The sequence below is a fragment of the Haliotis rufescens genome, unplaced genomic scaffold (assembly GCF_023055435.1).
Source record: "Haliotis rufescens isolate VD_foot unplaced genomic scaffold, xgHalRufe1.0.p SCAF_2, whole genome shotgun sequence".
NCBI classification, from domain to species: Eukaryota; Metazoa; Mollusca; class Gastropoda; order Lepetellida; family Haliotidae; genus Haliotis; species Haliotis rufescens.
This window is the reverse complement of record NW_025963890.1, coordinates 70,714,162-70,737,019: the sequence shown is the minus strand read 5'-3', so window position 1 is coordinate 70,737,019 and position 22,858 is coordinate 70,714,162. Positions and strand designations below refer to the sequence as shown.

Genomic DNA, 22,858 nt, shown 5'->3' with positions numbered 1-22,858 from the left:
CGACACTCATAAATCGTTCAATACTTGCTCCTTAAGTTTGATGTCATTTGGCCGATACATTATTATTTCTTTCAAGCGCACGAATGTGTCAATATTAGCTTTGTAAGGTGATTTTAGGATTTTTATCAATGTATTACCTTAGTTGATGTGTATATATTCCGAGATATTTAAAACAAAAGAAAACTGAAGAAGGTGATGGTTGTTGGTTCACAATGTCTAGGGTTTTGATTTTCTAAATGAGCTGTCTCTGTTGGTAATTCCAGCTTGACAAAATCTCATTTATACCTTGTTCGAGCCTTTCAGATTGCTGATAAGCGAATCGTGACGCCATGTTGAGGATATTTATCCTCTTAGCAATGACGGAAGGCATTTTTCATTGCTTTTACTGATTCAGTGAATGCTTTTCTTATGCTGTGATTGGCCAAATTGTATTTCTTCAGATCAGAGATGATTCTCATGCCACGGGGCACTTGTTACTAGAACGCAGTGACCATAGATATAGTTTCAAATTGCTGCCTTAAGAGGTTCAGGACAATTTGAAACTGTAAATTTAATCAAATGTCATCTGAAGTTTAGAAAGAAATATGCGAAATTGATACCATCTATGTGAAATTTGGAGATAAGACATTTAGAGAACTAGGCATCAAGGGTACTCAACTTTTTATTGAACTGTTTTTTAAAACAAATTTAACGGAATATCTGCTTAGATTGTTAAATTAAAAAACTAAGAAATTTGTCAAAGATATTGAACTTAACATTCAGACATAGCGAATATCTGATATAGTAAAATGATGGTCAAAAAGTCAATTCCCTTCCACTGATATACCCACCTGAAATAGAAGTAAAAGTTACCAGTGACTCTGCTTTACCTGTTTCATATTTTGCTATGTGCATAAAGATCTCTCCGCAAGATGCTCTTTTATGACAAGACGGATGACTTCAACTTTTCAACAGTCAGCCTTCCCTTTATGTTGAGCAATATTCAAGCAGATCCAGCCTTTGGTGTCTAAATGTCACAATTTGCAATAAAGGTACAATCGACTATGCTCTTTATACGAAGATTTCAAAGAGCATCATAAAAATCTTGCTACAAAGTTGTGAGGTCAGTGCTACAACATTAAAGGCCCCATCAAAGCTTTCAAAAAGTGTTCTAGTGGTGGACATTGCCAAATTTGACGCAGCAGTGATTATTTTGACTTGTACCATGTGTTCACGTGTTCTTTCAGGTGCACAATTGATTTGCCTTTGCATGTGTTTGTGTCGGGTGCCACCGCTGGGCAGGACACAAACACCTTTTAGCGAACATCTGGTATCACCTGTATTACGTTTGATGATCACTATCACCATGGTCCATTACCACATGCTCATTATAGTGTCGGGATAAAGCTTAACGCCACAAGATGACGTTGCAGCTATTCGCAGCTAAAACAATACTGCAATACCATGAGGGAATAAGTGGACTAACAAAACGTCCTAAATATCTTCAACAAGAACAGTTTTCATTAATGTCCCTGCTATTTTGATCTGTGCAAATCAACGTAATATTCTTATACTAACTATCAGACACTATTTCAATAACCTTTAAAGTAAATTTGATCATGCAGTCAACCACTATAAACCAACTTTTAATTGAGCGTTGTATATAAATACTATGTTCATTACGATCCGGATATACGTTAGATTTAGTTAGAAATAATAATTAAAAGCGCTTTGGGACTGACCTTAGGACTGACCACATACCAGTTATTACTGTCCCCAGAGATAATGGTAGTTGCCATATACCAACCTCCGGGTGGTCAAGCTCGCTGACTTGGTTGATGCATGTCATCGATCCCAATTACGTGGATCGATGCGCATAATATTAATCACTGGATTGTCTGGTCCAGACTCGATTATTTACCGACCGCCGTCATAGAGCTGGAATATTGCTGAGTGCGGCGTTGAGCAACCAACCAACCAACCAACCAACCAAACCAACCTCCGGTTTGGCATGGACAGCGCTTACGCTCGTAATATCGATCAGTGGATTGTCAGGTCCAGACACGATTATTTACAGGCCACCGTCAGGTTGGGGGATATTGCTGAGTGCGGCGTAATGCAATACATAAACATGCTTTCGTCTTCACAGCCCCATACATATGCAAAACATCATCTATTTGATGTTTTGTCTGTGGATTGATGCTTGTTTTCTGTACTGAAACGTGAGAGTAGAGCAAACTGATCGGTGGACAGATTTAGTGACTTGTTTCATTGCTTGTCATTAAATTGTTCATAACTAAAATCATTGGTGTGTCTGGTCCAGTTTCGATTACTTGTAGGTAATATATGCTCACTCCAAACAACGGAAATAATAATAACAACAACAATAATAATAATTAAACCCTGAGCTGATGATGAGCCTAAACCAGCCTGACTGCCAGGATTACCCAAACCCTCTTTGCTGCATTTTTTATTTTAATCTTAATAATAATAATATTAATAATAATGGAAATAATAATAACAACAACAATAATAATAATAAAACCCTGACCTGATGATGAGCCTAAACCAGCCTGACTGCCAGGATTACCCAAACCCTCTTTGCTGCATTTCTTATTTTAATCTTTAAAATAATAATAATAATAATAATGATAATGATTGGATATAGCGCCTAATTTCCATCTCACGGTGCCCAACGGCGCTGAGAAAAGCGGTAAAAAGACACACACACATTGGCATTCGTCACCACTCGCCCCTTTCCGTAACCTGCAAGAAGACTCGTCCCCCTCTCGATGAATGTTATGTGCGAAAATACGACAAACCAATCAGAATGCGCGTATGATTTCAAGTTCTTCGTCAAAGAATCCCTCAGAAATAATTTTTCAATTTACATATGTCTTGCATCTAAAAATATACCAAAGACACAGTTATATGTGTTCGATCATACTGTATAATTCCGCACGTCCCGATGTTCTTTAAATTGCATCTGAAATATATATAATATATGGGGGAAATGTGTGAACCATTACGCAACGAGTTGACAATTGTTTTAGGTATGCCCATTTGCGCTAAGACGGAGCCCGGTCGCAAAAATGGTCACGAGAGGGGCACGAGTCGCTATTCGGCTTGTCCCGGAATAACACGAGTTGGTCACGAATGACACATTGGAGATGTACAGTCACCTCTGTGAGAAATGTTGTGCAGAGATGTTCAAAAAGCAATTTTGAATAAGTGAATTGTTAGAGCTGTTGAAAGGTGGTTCTGATGGAATTGTCCCGATTGAAACTGTGAGAGTGTTCCAGAGGGTTGGAGCAGCTGCAGCGAATGCTCTCTGTCCCATATTGGTTTTGGTACTCAGCTGAGTCAAGCTGGAGTTGTCCATAGACCGAAGTGCACGATTTGGACCATGAAGACCTACAAGATCTCTGAGGCACTAAGGTCTTGATGCTGTTTCAAAGATGTTGTTATGTTGTCATCAAAGAAGTGGATGCTCTACTTGACCGGCAGCCAATGCAGGGATTGTAGAACAGGTGTGATGTGTTCAGTTCGACGAGTCCTTGAAACAACACAAGTTGTAGGATTTTGTATTTTCAAGACGAGATCCGGAAATAGTGACGAAAAGTTAATTGTAGATCGTGATACAGTAACATCATGTTGGATGATGGCAACGTTTTTAAACTGCTTATGCCGTCCTTTGAATTAAGTCAGCGCACCCAGTATGGATTCCGGGTTGGATTTTGTCCCGAGCAACGTATGCTATGGTTCGCTTTGATCAGGCTTGGTGCCTTGGTAGGCGTGAGGCGTTTCTTACTTGTTTATTTACAAGCCACCGTAACCTGCGTCGATAAATACGCAGCTTAACGGCTAAAGTTCAACCATCATCACAGTGACAAAGGTTTTAAAGAGTGAAACATAAGTACCTTAGAAATCCTGTTTCCAATCTCCGTATCCATTTAATGTTTAATAACTTGAAGGTCCGGGTTAGCATTTGCGTTCAGCAACCCATGATTGGCGACTAACGGGATCCGGCTGGTCAGGCTCGCTGACTTCGTTGATGCACGTCATCGTATCTCAATTGCGTATATGTATAGCTGGAATATTGTTGCGTGCGGGGTAAACTAACACAACAAACAAACAAACATTGTAGTTCATGATCATTATTCTTTGTTTTGTTGCAGTTAGCAGCGTTCTTCTCATTCACCTGGACCTTTGGGGAGTTTCTGTGCAAAAGCGTCCACTATCTTCAGAATGTGTCTGCCATCTGTTCTGTGTTTACCCTGACCGCCATGAGTCTGGAGAGGTTTGTACAACTGCAGAATAGTGATACTGCCCACAGAACCCCGGTGACACCATGTTACCGATGTAGCGTGGTTTGGATATGAAATAATTGACTGGTTGACCACTTTCAACCTATCGGTCAATATTGTTATACTTAAACGTTTTCTTCCTGTAATATTAATATGTTGTAGTTCGCCAGACAAGAAATGCAAATATATGGTCCTCAATGAGGACACCAGGTGTTCAAAAGGATACACTTAAAATGTCTATATTTTAACATAACCCGTTGAACGGTTGTGGGCATTGTATAAGAAAAGAATGGGCAGATTACTCAGTGAATTGTTTGGTTTGCGAAATATGTTTAATTATCATGATGTACTGCTGACATGGTCAGAAAAAGAATTCGTTGTGAAGTAGTAAGGTCACGTGTTACTTTAGGTCTGCCAGCCTATTGGTGTGGCACGTTGACTATCCTGAAATTGATGACAGCGTAATTTAATGAAAATCGCAGGCGGCTTTCATGAAAAAGGGAAGGGGTAATGGGAACCGCCAGGACTGTTCCACAGTTCGGCCACAGTTCTTTTGAAGCACGTGTAACCATTTAGCATCTAAACATTTTCTTGACCAAGACTAACAGTCTTTTGTAAGAAATGGGATGCATTTGTTATATTCTGTGCGAAATCTTTTTGCATACGTAAGAATACATAAAAGTCATCACATATTATCTTTTCAACATGTAAAGAAAAACTTCTCGATGGTAAAAAGGAAAGAAAAAGGGAGACCAACTCTTGGATGGAACGCAAGCTTCTTTGCGCGGCGCAGGTGCAATAACCTCCATTATTCGTGTTATCTTTGTTTGTTTGTTTGTTGTTAAACGCCGCACTCAGCAATGTTCCAGCAATATGACGGCTATTCGTGTTCTGTAGTAATCGAATCATGCACTATGTACGTACATGTCTTAACGCAGTGTATAGATAGATGGAATGCCACTATTTAAAACAGGTGTGATGTGTTCCTACATGTATGAGAAGTTTTTTCGTTCCATCGAGGAGTTGGTATCTTTGTTTTCTCTACTTTTTACAAACGAGGAGTTTATCTTTGGATTTAGATGTTTAAAAACATACTGTGTGCTGAAACTATGTCAGTTCTATTGCTCTCAGCGTAGTATTTTTATTAGTAAATTCCGAATTGGCTGCATTACCGTTATATATATATATATATATATATATATATATATATATATATATATATATTTGTTCCTTGTCATTGCAGATATTACGCCATCATGTTTCCGATGAGAGCCAAATTTACATGCACTGTCGGGAAGGCCTGCCGGGTTATAGCCGTGCTGTGGTTGTTGTCAGGTCTCCTTGCTGTGCCCATAGTTTTCCAAAGAGTGAGTAACGTTCCTGACGATTGTTTCCAGTGCCGCCGATTCACCTCACGTTTAATATTGGCCGATTATGTTTGAATTGATTTGTAATTTCAGTAAATTACGGTTATAACGAACTCAAAGGGACCACTAATTTTAGTTCGTTATAACCGTTGTTCGTTATAAGTATATATAAAACATATACACAGCAAATGTCCGGGAGAAAAAAACAGTTCGTCATATCCGCAAGTTCGTTAAAATCGTGTTCGTTATAAACGTAGTATAAACAAAAACAGGGAAGGCTTGGATACTCCGTACCTAGATGGTGTACATCAGTTAAGTGACTATAGGTCTGCAGTTAATAAAAATACGGACGCTAATTTCCTTTCGTTAGTATACGTTTGTGCGATGCGGACAAGCACTCGATGTTTGCGGCTTTAGTTTCGGGTCACTTGAAAAGACGCCAAGACCACCCTTCCAAGTGTAGCCACTCGGAGACACGTTATGTAACGAAACTTGCTGCAACCTAGATTCTAAGGATACTTTGGACATGCTCATATCATCTTAGTGTTATGCCTTGTGGACTAGACCCCAGGGCAACTATCATAGCCGACTCACTCCCTCACTCACACACACTGTACCGCTCTCTCTCTCTCTCACACACATGAAATACTCAGCTTTACATGTACAGTGAACTACGGATATAACGAACTTACTTTTTGGTCCCGACTACTTGCTTAAGTTATGCTGTATATGTACTTAAAACGAACTACGGTTATAACGAACTAAAATTAGTAGTCCCTTTGAGTTCGTTATAACCGTAGTTTACTGTAGCTACCTAAAGATCGGATGTGGAACAGATTATCCAGGTTGTAGTCGGAAATACGTATCAAAGTAGTTTTTTTCAGCGTTGTCGCCCAAATCTTTCCTCTCATCAAATTACGGAAGAGCTTCTGAAACGAAAGACCGTTATGAGGCAACCGCTAGCAATTACGTCGAGCATGAAGAATAAACTAAGATGAAGGGACATTGAACTGAATGTTTACCACCAAGAACTGTTTGAAAGCAAACTAAGTATCGAGGTATCAGACGTGTGTTTTTAGATCGATAAGTCCTCTCTTTGTCTGTGGACACACGGTCAAGTCAGCACCGATTCCATCATTTAGTGTTGTCGACAAACACTTAAGAATCGTACGAGAAATGGAATTAGTTCTTGCATAATCTTTCAAAATTGGATGATTGTGACCGATTCCGTGAGGGACAAGGATAGAGGGTTGGTAGCTATAATTAAGACATAATTCGTGAGAACAGCGCTATTAGGTATCTGATGTCGAGATTTGGAATCAATTTATTGTGCCAAGGTGTCCACAGCGATAAGGAGAGTCCAAATGGCACTCGGCCTTAACTAGGAAACAGAAATAATACGAATTACCACACTTAACACGAGTGCGTCATCTTGATTGGAATAAATCATTGAAGACAGCAAATTAGTACCAATTTGCAGATTCGCGATGTGTATTTCCGCAACAACGACTTTTCTCAGGTACCTGGGGACTGCTTGGTGAGAAATGTGGGAGGGTGACTTCCTATATTACCACAACCTAATGACATATTTTTTTTAGTCAATATTGTTTGGTCGTCAGTATTTTCTTTCAATGAAACGGCGTTCTAGTGATTTAAGAGGACAGGAATAGGACAAGTCATTACATGATGGTGTTCCAATCATTTTTAACTTTCTACTCCGTCTTTCTGTCTGCTATTTATGTTGCTGGCAGTCCCACTGGTTGATTCAAGTCAATCAAAAACCTCTGCTAGTTCAGTTGTATGATGTAAAGCAATCTATCGCTTAATTACATTGATACAATGTCTCAGATCTACTCACATACTAACTTTGTACAGTGTCTTGAAATAGGCAGAAATGGTCCCCAGGCCATTTATAGAACAGTCACCTTTATAATATTCATGTTCATGTATGTGAGTGAGTGAGTGAGTGAGTTAGGTTTAACGCCGCTTTTAACATTATTCCAGTTATATTACGGTGTGTCAGCTTAATGTGGGAGGAAAGCCCGAAGTGATGCAGGTCTAAGACGTTTACCACTTCGGTGAAAACCCACGAGCATGGGTATGGTGCTGACAAACCTAGAAACATAATTGGGGCGAACCGGGATTCGAACCCACAATCATAGGTTTCTGGCGTGCCCAAGGGACGCATCTCTGCACAGCGAATCGCGGCGCCTAAGACGACTGGGCCACCCGTGCCCCCTCATGTATGTGAAGTGAACGTGTACGAATTCGGTTGATGGAAACGGAAATACATATTATTTCTATTACTGTTATTATTTATGCTTTCCATTGTAGCAGGCCATCACTGTTTCATGAACATTGGATCGATGACAAGCGCTAACATTTCGAAGAATATATACATTTATACATATATTGTTTCTAACACATATAAATACTGTTAATGTCAAAAAAGAACATTTTTGTAATTTCAGATTCCAGCGAATGAGACCTTCTTTGGTGTTCGTTCCTGTGTAACTATGACGCTGTTTTCAGCTTCTTCGGCAGATAAGAGGGTACCCTGCCTTTAAATCTCGCAACTACAGATATAACTGAGATGTGTTTTTGTGTCGTGTAGATCCACAAGGAGGTGGGGGTGTACAGGAAGGGGTACTGGTGCGTGAAGGACTGGGACCAGACGCTCTACAGCAGGCTGTACGAGCTGTTCATGCTGTGCATTATGCTAGTGTTCCCAGTAGCTATCATGACTTTCGCCTATGTCAGCATCTGTCTGGAGTTGTGGATAATGACCACCAGGAGATCCGCAATGAGGAGTGGCTTGTGAGTATACTGTCAGTAGGGGACCAGCCATTTAGTAATCGGCTTGTGGGGTGGGGGGTCCGATTATTCGACACAACTTGTTTAGGTCACACAACTGACATATTTTTTTACTTCACGAAGTAGTCATCCCGCCGTCCTGTATTAATTCTCGAAGGATGTTCAGTACTTAGATATTTTGTTGAAAGGTATAGCGATGTATCTCATCACACACTATCGCACCACTTCAGCATTTCTGGCAAAATACATTCCGGTCCTGCTGATTTTCCGTTCTTTAAACCTCCTCCGTGGTCTAGTGGTAGAGCGTCCGCCCGGAGAGCGGAAGGTCCGGGGTTCGATCCCCGGCCGCGTGATACCAAAAGACGTTAAAAGATGGTACTTGTTGTTACCCTGTCTGGCGCTCGGCATTAAGGGGCTAAAACAAGGACTGGTCGCCTCGGAGTCAGTATAATGTGTCTTCATGTTAAACTGGGGTATGGTATCTCAGTGAGCTAGCACTATAAATCGTCATCAGTCCGGACTAGTACAAGCAGCCACACAAACACACACACGTACATGCACGTCGCTATATAAGTGCAATAATCTTGGACGCGACGTTAAACCCCATTTCACCTCACCTTACCTCACCTCACCTCACCTATGTTACTGTAAAGAGGATTATCTTATAACCATCATCACAGATATCACAAGTTGAGCTTCTATAGTCAAACTGTCCGCAAAAGTAGAGGGACACTTGTCAAATTTAAAATGTCTCGCGTTGGTATTATTCGTGATCTGTTTGATCTGTGTCCAAAAGATTTTAAAATCCATCTGTATGTAAGAGTTCCTAAAATGTCGAAAAGTAAAAAGATACGTTCCGGCAGAACTAGTTCAAAGTTTATTTTCGTTTTTAGAAAAGCACATTCGTGATCTTTCCACTGTGTTTCCCCTCAAAATGTAAAATGTGATTATATAGCTGCAGGCCACTTTCTGTAGCTGAACGGGCCAGATACAAAATACAGTTTCGTTATGGCAGAATCAATGTCGTACTGAACATCAGTAGTGAATTCAGTAACAGGGTAATGAGATCATTTCTCTTCTTACCTCCAACTATTCTTTGTATACTTCTGATAATCCATGAATCCATTGATATCTCTTTGTGTGAGGCTTGTCTGGTGAAGAAATTCTTCTTCAGGTCTGTTCGGCGGATAATAAAGACTGGTTACTCTCTTGTATTGACATCTTATCTTACATCGTGCAGTGAGATAGTGAATGATAGGTAAATGATAGAGATAGGTAAAAGATAGTGATAGGTAAATGATAATGATAGGTAAAAGCTAGTGATGGGTAAATGATAATGATAGGTAAATGATAGTGATAGGTAAATTATAGTGATAGGTAAAAGATAGTGATAGGTAAAAGATATTGATCGGTAAATGATAGTGATAGGTAAATGATAATGATAGGTAAATGATAGTGATAGGTAAATGATAGTGATAGGTAAAAGATAGTGATAGGTAAATTATAGTGATAGGTAAAAGATAGTGATAGGTAAAAGATATTGATCGGTAAATGATAGTGATAGGTAAATGATAATGATAGGTAAATGATAGTGATAGGTAAATGTTAGTGATATGTAAAAGATAGTGATAGGTAAATGATAATGATAGGTAAAACATAGTGATAGGTAAATGATCAGAGACCCATCAGGTTATTACTCTGAAATCTGTATCTGAATCAAACACCCCAGTGGAACACAGACAGCAGTCAAGTATGTAGTTCTGTAAACTCGTCCTGGTGGTCACTGATATTCCTTCCATTCATGACATGTTCTAATGTAGTCATCCATAGTTAACTATGTTCCATGCGACCACGTCATGTTTATTATTTCTAGGTCTTTGAAATGTATCAGCATGATATCCCATTACTTCCAGAGATGGGAAAAACGGGAACTTTCAACTTTAACATAATCCTGCAAATTTCCTGATAGTGCATTAAAGTCCCCAATGATGATGACAAGTGCGTCAATCAAAGTGACGGATAAAATACATGTAAGACAGCTGTCCAGAAAATCAATTCCTATTTGAGAACTTTTGTCAGTTTTGACAGGGGAAATGTGAAAGTAGAATATCTCTTGGTGTGTCCATAAAACAATTATCCAAGAGTAGGAATAACCAATATGTAAATTTCAGATAGGTCTTCTTTATATCTTTGGACATATTATATCTGACCGATGAGCCAAACCACCATTGTTATTCCAATCCCTTTATGTATATTCACCGAGAAAAGAAACGCAAACCATAGAAACAAAAAGAAAAGTATTTACCTAAAGAAGAGATGTTTCCAATGTGTACCACTTAATGACAAAACTAACAATCAGTCAAGTGTCTATATTCTTATGACGATATGCTGCACATGATTTCCACGCCAATCCTGCATGAGACAAATGATGCATCTCGACGTCTCTGACGTCACATGTGATGCGTTCATGATTGGTTGGTTGGTTTGTTGTTTAACGCCGCACTCAGCTATATTCTAGCTATATGACGGCGGTCTGTAAATAAGCGAGTCTGGACCAGACAATCCAGTGATTGATATCATGAGCATCGATCCACGCAATTGGGATCGATGCCATGCATGATGCGTTCATGAGCGTCAATACACACAACATACCAGTATGTTCGTTTGTGCGTCGAACCAATGTAATATCACTTGAATATGAGTAATTCTTCATATATCAACTAGTATATATGGTATTCACGTGTCTTGTCGGTGAGTATACTTACCCTGTAATCTGGAAAGGCATTTTCAAGATCATCACTATCACAATTATTCCACATTTCTACAAATACAAACATATAGAATTGTTCCCAAAATAATATTCACTAATTGTCTGATGACTAATTTTTTCAATCAACTCCAGTCCATATGATAAAGTTAAATACTTGTCCAATCAAATTCGTATTTCACACGTTATATTTCTTGAATATTGCTGAGTGCGGCGTTAAACAACAAACACACAAAACATAAAAAGCCGAGCAACCTCGGTAGATCGTAGGAAGGACAACTTATATATGTTAGTATTGTGTTCACCGAACAGGTTACCGTGCCACCATCACTGGATCAAGAGCTGTCTCCTTAAGAATCCAAGATAATAGTTCAATCTAAAACTTTACTAGTACTGCTATCTTAACAGCTTTGACCTATATTCAACAACAAAACTAATCTAAAAACTTCATGATCTTCTCCGATTCATTGTCTTGCCTCCAGGCACTTAAAAGTGTCTCCTCAAATCATCTTATTATTCTAAACATAATATAACTTTTAATGATCTTTCTACTGGCCAATCCAATGTGACATCGTCTTTTGCTGGTAACCAAGTCATGTAGGCATAATAGGTAACTCAAAAGCCGCTGCTGCAGCTGAAGTCAGCTCTTGACAAACCGTTATCTCCACACACTTATCCCGCACAGTGATTACAAACCAACCATCAAGAGGTAGGAATCAATAAACTTCACGAATTTAAACCAACAATCGGTCATACATACTTTGATTGTCAGTCAAGACATGATGGGGTCGTCTTACGACGATGTCGTATTGACCACAGTCGGTTTACCCACGAATATCTGCTGAATAGGATAGATGAGGACGAACCTCCGAAGTGTATCCCATGTGATGAAAGGTTCACCGTGTGTGGACTTTGCAATTGCATGGGATTCACATTACCAAAGCGTAAATCTGATAGATCTCTTCTCCCGTGGAAGAGGGCATCTCATCTCAAGTTACTTGAAAGAAATTGGTCTGTATAATAAATTTTAAATATGCATGTGAATAATAAATTGCTTGTTTTTAAATTTGGTGTTGTGATTTTACCAACTGTCCAGGAGCTTAAAGTACCATAAAATGATTGTCCCCCTGTGTGACACGTAATCCAATCATAATCGATGAAACTATCATCAACCAGACGAGTGTTTTTAAACCAACTCATTGTTGAATATACTTTAATATGGCTAGTATTGTGCTCAACCTCCAATGGCTAAAGTGATGACACCTTAAGAATACAGTAAACTGTGGTAATAACAAACTCAATAGGACCACATATTTTAGTTCGTAATTACCGTAGTTCTCGTTACAGCATATATACAGCAAATAGTTGGGACCCAAAAATAAGTTCTGTCAGTTCATTATAAATATATTTTACTGTATCATGTTTACGTCTTTTATCAGAGAGCTTGGCTATGATTTGAATGTTTATATCGGGGCAGAATAGCCACATGCTATAGACTGATTTGCGAGCGACCTCTTTTGGGGCAGATCACATGATGACTTGACGCGCGCATGGTGGTTGATGAATGCCATGGCGATCTGGACCCATACTGCAACGAGGGCTACACTTCAGCTGCAGTTGTCTTGGGTGCACCTTACTAACCCTTCTCTTTATCTCGTCCCATGAGTGTTCAAGTTTGTTCAAATCCGGACAGGGCAGTCCAGGGCATGGTTCCGATGTCATGCTGCTGAAGAAACGCCTTAATAGCTCTGGCAGTGATGGAAAGGACTTAGTCCTGCTGGGAGTGAGATTCGGATGTCACGAAAATGTGCACAACATGGGGTCTCAAAACCTTGTCAATGTACCAAAGAGCCGTGACCCAATGACCCCTGCCTGGACCGATTCTGTGGAAGACCACAGACCGTGCACAGACCAATTGCACCCCAGACCGTGATGGTTGGTCCTAGGGGCCTCAGTAGATAACGAAAGCATCTGCAAACCGTTCGCCCCGCCTTCGCCACACCCTGGGTCTGCCATCTTGCCGATGGCGCCAATGCTACGACACAGGACCCATTGAAGACCTTCCTGACAAAGGCAAGCTGGGAGTTACGGTCCCCTGGCTGAACTATGACATGTCAAATTGTTGGCGGCTGTTTCCGTTGCTCGTGGAGGCGTTGGCGCAGTATATAACGATCCTGTTGTGGCATTTTTCCCACATATCCTTACTCCTTCCTCAAGTGAATGGTGATGGACTTTCTGTTGAAGTTATAAGCATATACTCCGAAAAGTTGACTCCCTCATAATACAGATGTTGACATCCATACATTCTCTCACTTGTCTGGTTCACTTCTAAATGCGATTCAAAGACTTATTGAGAAGTATTCTTTAAGCGACAGTGTTGTTTATTTTTGGGATATAATATTTTCATTTGAAAATGAAACATGATAAAATCAACTGAGAGGCAGAGAGGTTTTTTAAGTCTACAGCAGTCGCAGTGACTGGTCATTGGCAGAGGGTTGGGCACTTATATGTAGGCAGGTCTACTGAAGTAAAAGAGACTGATCCATTTGCAGAGGGCACTTGCATGTAGGCAAATCTACAGTAGTAACCGCCGTGACTGGTAATTTTTTCTGTCAGGCACATGTATGTTGGCAGGATACAATACTCGTTGTTTTATTCGTCGGTTCAATTAGAAGAGTACCGACACGTGAGTGTTTGCAAGTCGTCAGTATTCACTGTTCTTTGGCAGAGTGCTGGACACAGGGACGTGCCGGACATCGCACTCAGCTGACAACAGCCCCTACCATGTAACGTCAGAGAAGACCCCGGTTGTGAAGAAGCAGAAATTCTCCACTGATGATGATGCCACAAGGAAACAGGTAGATTAAATCATTTATATTAAAAAGATACTATTTTTAGAAAAGGATATATACTGTTAATGCAGAACCCCGAACACATATTAATCGACAATTGTGGTTATCTGATAAAAGAAATCGTCCACAGGGTCCAAATATAAACGTAATAAGACTGTTCATCTCTAGAATCTGATCTATTGTTTTTGAAAGACAGTCAATGACTTCCCTTACTGAGATTCAGGTGTGGCAACCATATCTTTCCATCGAACAGGAAGATGGAAAGATAAACCACAGCTGTAATAAACCACGACATTAGTGATGAATTCCTCTTTTTATGTGTCCAGTTTTTGTAACAGAAAGACACTCAAATTAAAACTTGTGAGTGAGTGAGGGGTGTTTTGCACATCTTTCACCAATATTCCAATACCGTTATGGCGGACGTTGGCTTCACACATTGCACCCATATTGGGGATCGAACCCAGGTCCTCGGCATAACGAACGAACGCTTTATCCGCCGTGCTACCCACCAGTCCCTAAAATACTTACATTTAACCGACCCAAAACATTTTATAATGCATGAATACCCGTGCAGGACCGACCATTTGATAGTCTGGAGGAGGGGGTGGGGTGTCTGGGATTTTGTGTAAACACTGGATAGCTTTCAGCTACAGTTGCCATTCCAGATATTTAAGTAAATATGAGCTTAAGTAAGAAAAAATGGCAACAATGTAACATAATAAAAAAATCAAGCATTTTCTGGGACATTATATTTATTTTGATAACATCCGAGGCCCCCCTCACAAATTGCATGAATGGATCACTGAAAATCTGTGATGACACCAGGTGTTCTGTTCTGTTCCGTGCTGACCTATAATCAGTCAGTCTGGTCTGACTTACTGATCTGTGATTAGTCCAGTCTGGCCAACCTCTAACCTTGCTAAACTGTTTCATCTTTAAGCACTCTTCAATCTGGTCCGGATTTATGTCCGAATTAGTCTTAAGGGTTGACAGCTTAGTATTACTTGTCGCCTGGCTGATTCATTCGTAATCATTTTTGGCTAGTACTATAACTCTTGACAACACCGTTGTTCAGTGGACTTACTATTTGAATCATAGCATGTGGTGTCCGATATAATTAGTCGCCCATCTTCGCCAGTTATTCTTTCCAAAGTTGAAAAGTAATACAGTGTACAGTCGAGAGATTTCGGATTGCAATAGAATGATACTGTACACTCTAGAAAGGTTGCAACACAACCAGAAACAAGCATGGCGTGTGAAGGACCAACCAAGAGAGAGCTAAGAATCGAATGCTGAGAGTAATATGTGTGTTTGAGTGTTGTTGTTTTCGTCATCTATTTTATAGCAGCAAATTGTCAATAGAATGTACGTTTTCAAGTTGTTTTAAAAGTATATCTATTTTCGGTTTTATTCCACAAACATGAATGTACCCTTTTCTCAATAAAAGTATATGCTTGATTAAAGTATCAGAACCAAACCAAATAAGATATTTTGTCAATTATATCCTTTGTGAAAGAAAGTTCGCGATTATTCCACTTTCGTTACATTCCCAAAAAACTCATTCTCTTTGACAGCGCTACAAAAGCCACATACATAGATTCGTTGTAAATGGTTCTTTCATTGTGTAGATATTTCCATGTAGAAATATGTATTGCAAATTGAAATCTTTTGCATCCTTCATGACTTTATATCTATCGACAGAAATATATTTTCAATTAAACTCACAATCAAATATTGATCGCCATTTTTCAGACACTTATATTGATTTGATATTAATTGATCATAAAATATTCAAGAGCCTTTAACAGGTTTCCTTAGGTCCTTAAGCAGCTGTGATGTTTCTACATTTATTGATTGTTGCTTTCCGTGAGTCTGGTATATTAAAACTTAAATATGTTTTATCTAGTATCGTACCTTTTATCGGATATGTTTATTATTGTTTTTGGTTTTTTGATTTACGCCGCACTCAGCAATATTCCAGCTATATGATGGCGGTCTGTAAATAATCGAGTCTGGACCAGACAATCCAGTGATTAATATCATGAGCATCGATCCACGCAATTGGGATCGATGACATGCATCAACCAAGTCAGCGAGCCTGACCACCCGATCCCGTTAGTCGCCTTTTACGACAAGCGTAGTCACCTTTTACGGCAAGCATGGGTTGCTGAAGACCTATTCTACCCCGGAATCTTCACGGGTCGGATAGATAGATATTCTTTATTTCCTCCAGATATTGAAGATACATATCATATATGATATTATGTATAATTACAGAGCTGTACAGTAGTACAATTAAACAATATTATTAGAAATGATAACTACAAAATGCATGACAATCAAGCATTCTTATAACTGTTTTGTAACAGATACAGCCATTTCCTACAATGTCTTGACACAATAACCATAAAGTCACCCCATAGACTTTGAGATAAAGAGCTAACACACTCAGGCATACCGCCAAGTAGTACAGACAGGGTTATATCATCGTCCTCACTACATAGTCTTGCAAATGTAGAGACATCTATCACATCACAAATGATTTCAAATAGTTCATTTCTGTCATTCATATTCAATGTACAATACAAAAAGACATGCTTAATAATATCATGAGCTACAATTCCACATCGACATTCCCTGGATTCTATATTTATGCATCCCAGCCGTACAAGATGAGACAGGTTTGGAAACTGTTCAGGACGTTCAAGTGCAAGTAGCCAGAGTCTGTGTTCTTTATCATTACGTAGCGAAACATATCTATTTAAGTTAAGTCTAGATAGCTGCTTAGAGCATACAGCTTCCTGGTCTGCAGAAATAATCCTTTCCTTAACAATATCAGACCATGCCTTTTTACTTGGGAAGCTACATTTAATTGATATTTCTGCATTAAGATTGTATTTGTTTTGACAAGTCTGAGCATGTTATATACAGGTGACAAAGCACATCGTTTTTTTGAGGTTATCTAACGCTATTTCGTATCTAAACTGCCCAAGGCGAGTAATGATTACCTTTTTAAAGACATAGCTGTAACTGGCTCGGCATAGTTTTCCAAGTAGTAACAGTGACTGTTTGTCAATAAAGGATTGGAGAGATATCAAGCCCATGTTGTCCACAGCAACAGTACCTGATGTACATTTTGGAAGGCCCTGTATTTTTCTACTGAAATAACGTTGAATAACTTCCAGCATATCGTATTCTTTGAGGGTTAATAGCCCCCAGACATTACATCCATAGAGTCCGCATGGGAGTATCACTCGTTCCCAGATCCTTTTTGCTGGGATTGGATTCATGCCTCCATACTTTAGTCCAGTATCATTATTACTATTTATTAACATTTTTAACTTTTCACAAGCTAATTGTGTTCGTTCTAAGGAAGACTTATCAGAGCAAATCCTGACACCTGCATCTATTATAGATTGCTGAAGTGGAACACACATACTGCCCAAGTACAGTGATTGAGAGCAGATAAATTTACGCTGCACATCAAATATTAGAACAGCGCTTTTCGTGACATTGTACTTAAGCTGCCATTTATATGCATACTGATTTACAACATTGAGAAGATCTTGAAGGCCTGTTGGTGAGCTACTAAACAGTGTTGTATCACCTGCCAAGAGCTGGCCTGGAGTATGTGCCCACGGCAGATTTAGTCCTTGCTTAGAGCGTTCCAGCTCGCATAACAGATCATTAATATATAATGTAAAGAGCCAAGCAGATATAACTCTGCCTTGACCAACTCCTTGGCGTACATGAAACAAGTCTGATCTATAGCCTGCAAAGCTAACATACTTTATAAGGGATTAATCTGCACCACTCGTGACCTTTTTCGTTCCGGAATCATCACGAGAAGTCGTAAAGAAATAAATTGGGTAAGGCTATCTGAAGAATGAAATTCTTTGTTTCTTTAGCAATCCCGAACCAATAACGGTCTGGTGTCCAGGTAATTAACTGTCACAGCGAGTTTCTTCAGGGATGGAAACCCCTGGTCACATCACACAAAACGTCCAGTCCAGCGTGCATGGCGTCGTGTGATATTGCTTCGGGGGTAGGATGCACCATTCAACAGGAAGCACTGATCACGGAATTTCAGGCCCCTCGGACAATTTCTTTCTTGTTTATTTTTGTTAAACATATATGTCTAATACAAATGTTATTTTTGGGATAATACTTTCTCAGTAAAGTACAGATTCTTGTACTTTTTGGGGTTGAGTCCTGCATCTGTCCTTTACTAAGAAAGTGTTATCCCAAATATAACATTTGTATTTGACATCTTTCTAAATGGCATTGTATGTTCATATAGGTCTATACTTATATTTTTATTGATGTTCTTTTCAATATCAGGTCATCAAGATGCTGGTAGCAGTCATCCTGATCTTCGTCGTTTGCTGGGCCCCTATCCTCATCAGCAACGTCTTGACTGCGTTCCGTGTAATACACCATCTCAACTACGGTTACCTGAAGCCGATGAGACAGACTTTCTACCTTTTAGCTTACGCAAACAGTGTTATGAATCCCTTCATCTACGGTTTCATGTCGAAGCACTTCCGAGACACGTTCTACCAGTCTTTGTGTATGTGCGTCAAAGGCAGGGAGTTCCATCGGAGGAGTCGTTTTCTGCGTCAAAATTCCCAAATGACACGGTCATCACACGCGGCTTACTGTGTTCAAGACAGTGTTCAGATGACGCCACTCGAGTCGCCTTATGGAGCTTGTAGACCAGAATTTGTATGAACGTTGTCAAAGGATTGTTGCGGACGTGTGATGTGGTCATAAATTGGACATAGATGAAAGAATTGTAACGCTTTGATCTTTGGTGATCATCTCACAGTAAACTTGATAGCTGGGTGAGACATTGTTCTTGAAACAAGCGACCTCGCATGTTGATGAGAGGAGACTTCAATACAGAAAGAGATTCCCAAAAGAGGGGAAGTTCCACGGAACTATGTTTCGTATAGGCAGTATTTTGGTGGATGAGGAATGGAGAATATTCTGTCTATTAATCATGTAGTAAGGATATATTGGCAATATTTGATTGAACCACCTTACGTGTAACAAGGACACCCCGAAGAACATTTTACAGAACATTTTACAGCATATATATGACCAAACAATTGTGTTTTTAATGTATCAAGAATGAAATGTCCCAAGGATTCATTATGTTACATGTGTTGTAATTTGCCCATTTTAAAGGGTCTTGCTCTTGTCATAGGCACTCTCGCCATGACATTATTTGTACATACTTGTTAGTATAAGATTCGTATTGGAGAACCATGATGTGAGCATACACGCATTAAAAATGTTACTATGTTAGCATTATAAATTTCCATCTATAATCATTATGTGATTTTATCATTTCTTGTGAAGGATAACACATTTTTTTATATCTAAATGGATACAACCTTTTTACCTTAACGGTGGGATAGCAAGGTGGTTTTGGCATTGGCATAAACTTGTTTCGCTGCAGACCCGGTTTCGAATCCGCACATGTGTACACTTTGTGACGATTATTTATTTATTTATTACGATGTAATATTCCTGGAAGCGGTGGATTCGAACCTACCTGGTGGGGCAAAACCCAACATCATATGCTTCTCGTAAAGGTCGACTAAAGTTTGTTCGCTTTTTTGTTTAACGCCGCACTCTGCAATATTCAAGAAATATGATGGTGATCTGCAAATAATCGAGTCTGGACCAGACCATCAAGTGATTGACTCCATGAGCATCGATCCACGCAACTGGGATACGATGACATATATCAATCAAGTTAGTGAGCCTGACCACCCGATCCCGCTAGTCGCGTCTTATGACAAGTATAGTCATCTTTTACGGCAAACATTTGTTGTCGACTAAAAAGGGGTGGTCATACTCGATGACTTTGTTGATATGATGTCAGCCCTAATGGATTCGAACGTTGGTGGCCAAATCAACCGCTGGTTTGTCTGCTCCAGTCTCGATGATACAGCTAAATATTTCTGACTGTGAAATAAATAAACAAAATCACAATCCATCACACATTGCTGCCTCTGAGTTGTAATTACAACTGTCGTTTTAAACAGTATTTCAGTCTTATCAGGACATGTCAGGAATATTTGAGAGGTGCCAAATTTGAAACAGGTCATAGGTAATTCACCTGTATTAAATAGAATAATAATATGTTTGGCTTAGTTTCCGTTTTTCTGAACCGCAGTTGTTAAGAATATCATTTTCACACGCCACCATGGAGGCAAGGGTGCTCCAATAATCATTGGCGCCGGAATTCGCTGTATAAGTAGCCTCCCTTAGGCGTGCCAGAAACCTATAATTGTGATTTCGAATCCCGGTTCGCCCGTATAATGCTGCTATGTTTGACGGCGCCATACCCAAGCTTGTGGGTATCACCAAAGCAGTAAACGTCCAAAGCCTGCATCACTTCGGCCTTCCTCGCGCATCATGCTGACGCCCTGTGATGTAACAGAAAATGAGCCGTGTTCAAAGCGGCAATGAACCAGACTCACTAAATCCGTCATAAGACATGGCATTTTTGTAAATGAGAGTTTTGGACTAAATATTCTCACAGAATACATTTTTAGAAGATTGTTTCGTATGTCACACATTATTCTGAACGGGCGTACACGGAAAACCAGATATTTTTATGTTATAATCTTGTGCTGTGAAAATCTCTCCACGATACATGTATCTTACGGGAACTTTCCGTGTGAATCAATTTCCTTTTAACGGGAAATTAAATTATACATTTAGTACCCCACAAGCGTGTGTTTTTGCTTCTTCAAATCCGATCCACTAACGACGTTTTCGAGTTCTAATATGTACGGATTTTGAACTTTGAGTCTAAAAGAGTTTTATCGAACCCCACATAATGCGATTTATTTGAAGATTTTACACAAAGAAAGCAGATGGATATTTAGTAAGCATCTAATCACGTCCCGAAAAAAACTATCACTTAACATAAATTGCTGTCGGAATCAATAGTCAAACCTTTTTGGGAAAAATGATGTACAAATATGAAACAATCAACTAAAATTTGTGGTTTCCTTATCAGCATCGAAGAAATAAGGAAATGTCCGTTCGACGTTTCTGAAAAAGAGTTTTAGAAACTGCAATTACGCAAATGCGGACGCACCCTCTTTTTCCGGTCTACTGGATGACCCGTGTTTGAAACAATGTGAAAGTCGAACTTCCAACAAGAAGCCACCATGCTTCTAGCCTACTTCAGATGTCTGTGCACGATGGTACTCATATGCTGTCGGGGCACGAGTGGCCCAGTCGTCTTAGGCGTCTTGTGCAGAGTTGCGTCCCTTGAGCACGCCAGAAGCCTATGATTGTGGGTTCGAATCCCGGTTCGCCCCTAATATGTTTCAAGGTTTGTCAGCACCATGCCCGTGCTCGTGGGTTTCACAGAAGTGGTAAACGACTGAGACCTGCATCACTTCGGGCTTTCCTCCCACATTAAGCTGACACGCCGTGATATAACTGGAATAATGTTAAAAGCGGCGTTAAACCCAACTCACTCACTCACTCATATGCTGTCATGAAGTTTGGTTGGCATAGAAATGATGTTGTGAGCGTCATTGTGTTTGATAGACACACTCAGCAGCTACCAAGTGTCAGAGCTGTAGTCAACATTGGTAAAACCTCTTTCCATGATTGACGAAATATCAGTGTCTTAGAAAATCAGTGATATAACTATTTACGGTAGTATGAACAGTGACCTTGATCTTTTAATTAAGAGTTTACCACACTCCACATTGCAGATGAGATATTGGTTTGGAAGAAAAAAAACGTTGTAAATTTTCTAAACGGTGCACGCACCAACGTTTGCAGTAAGCATGTTTTAACTCAAAACTTAATATTTTCATGACATCAAACATGAGTCATCAGAATATGACATGCCCCGGACCCCACAAATTCGAAAGAACAAATCATCTGACTGTTACATTATGTCACGTAAGTCCAAATTTCTATCTCATCTGTCTGTCTGTATGCAAGAGTAGTTATTGAGCTCTCAAAACAATAGCATGGAATTTGGATTCGGAACTTTGTATTTGTATGTCAGGTACTCACCAGTCAAAGTCAAACGTGCAGCCATGGTAACGGAAAAATATAAATTTTAAACATCCTCGAGTAGCCAACGGCACCATTTGGCAACCTGATCTTTGTGAAAAGTTTTAAGAAAGAGTGAGCGAGTGAGTTTGGTTTAACGCCGCTTTTAACAGTATTCCAGTCATATCACGGCGTATCAGCTTAATGTGGGAGGAAAACCCGAAGTGATGCAGGTCTCAGACGTTTACCACTTCGGTGAAACCCGCGAGTACGGGTATGGTGCCGAGAAACCTAGAAACATAATCGGGGCGACCGGGATTCGAACCCACAATCGTAGGTCTCTGGCGTGCCCAAGGGACGCAACTCTGCACAGTGAATCGCGGCGCCTTAGACGACTGGGCCACCCGTGCCCTCTTCAAGAAAGAATATCTATCGGTTTCAGAGACATGGTCCAGACTAACACACCACAAGAACCGAGTCAAAGACAAACTTATTGCCATGGAAACAGGACAAAATTTATTTATAAATTCCTGAATAGCAAAAGGCACCTCTTCAGTCCTTGATTAATGCATGTACCAAGTTTGGATGAAAAATGATGAATAGTTTTTTTAGTTCTGCTCCGGAAACCACACCGTGACCCCTGAAACAGCGGGACTTCTTTTTTCATTCATAAAAAATCGCATTCTTTATTAGTTATGCTTAGCGTTACTGTAGATCGACATTATATAATCG

The 22,858-nt window shown here is 39.7% G+C and overlaps 1 protein-coding gene across 3 annotated transcripts in view; it reads left to right on the top strand.

The window, feature by feature from the left end:
• The window catches only part of LOC124133171 (QRFP-like peptide receptor), a 216,414-nt gene extending 196,288 nt beyond the window's left edge, over positions 1-20,126 (top strand). For all 3 annotated transcript variants that reach the window (XM_046497431.2, XM_046497433.2, XM_046497432.2), the window contains 5 exons: positions 4,158-4,279; positions 5,530-5,653; positions 8,268-8,470; positions 13,963-14,092; positions 18,428-20,126. In XM_046497431.2, coding sequence (XP_046353387.1) covers positions 4,158-4,279; positions 5,530-5,653; positions 8,268-8,470; positions 13,963-14,092; positions 18,428-18,817 — 969 coding nt within the window. In that variant the 3' untranslated portion in view covers positions 18,818-20,126. The remainder of the gene's footprint in view (positions 1-4,157; positions 4,280-5,529; positions 5,654-8,267; positions 8,471-13,962; positions 14,093-18,427) is intronic.
• Positions 20,127-22,858: the final 2,732 nt, after the last annotated feature.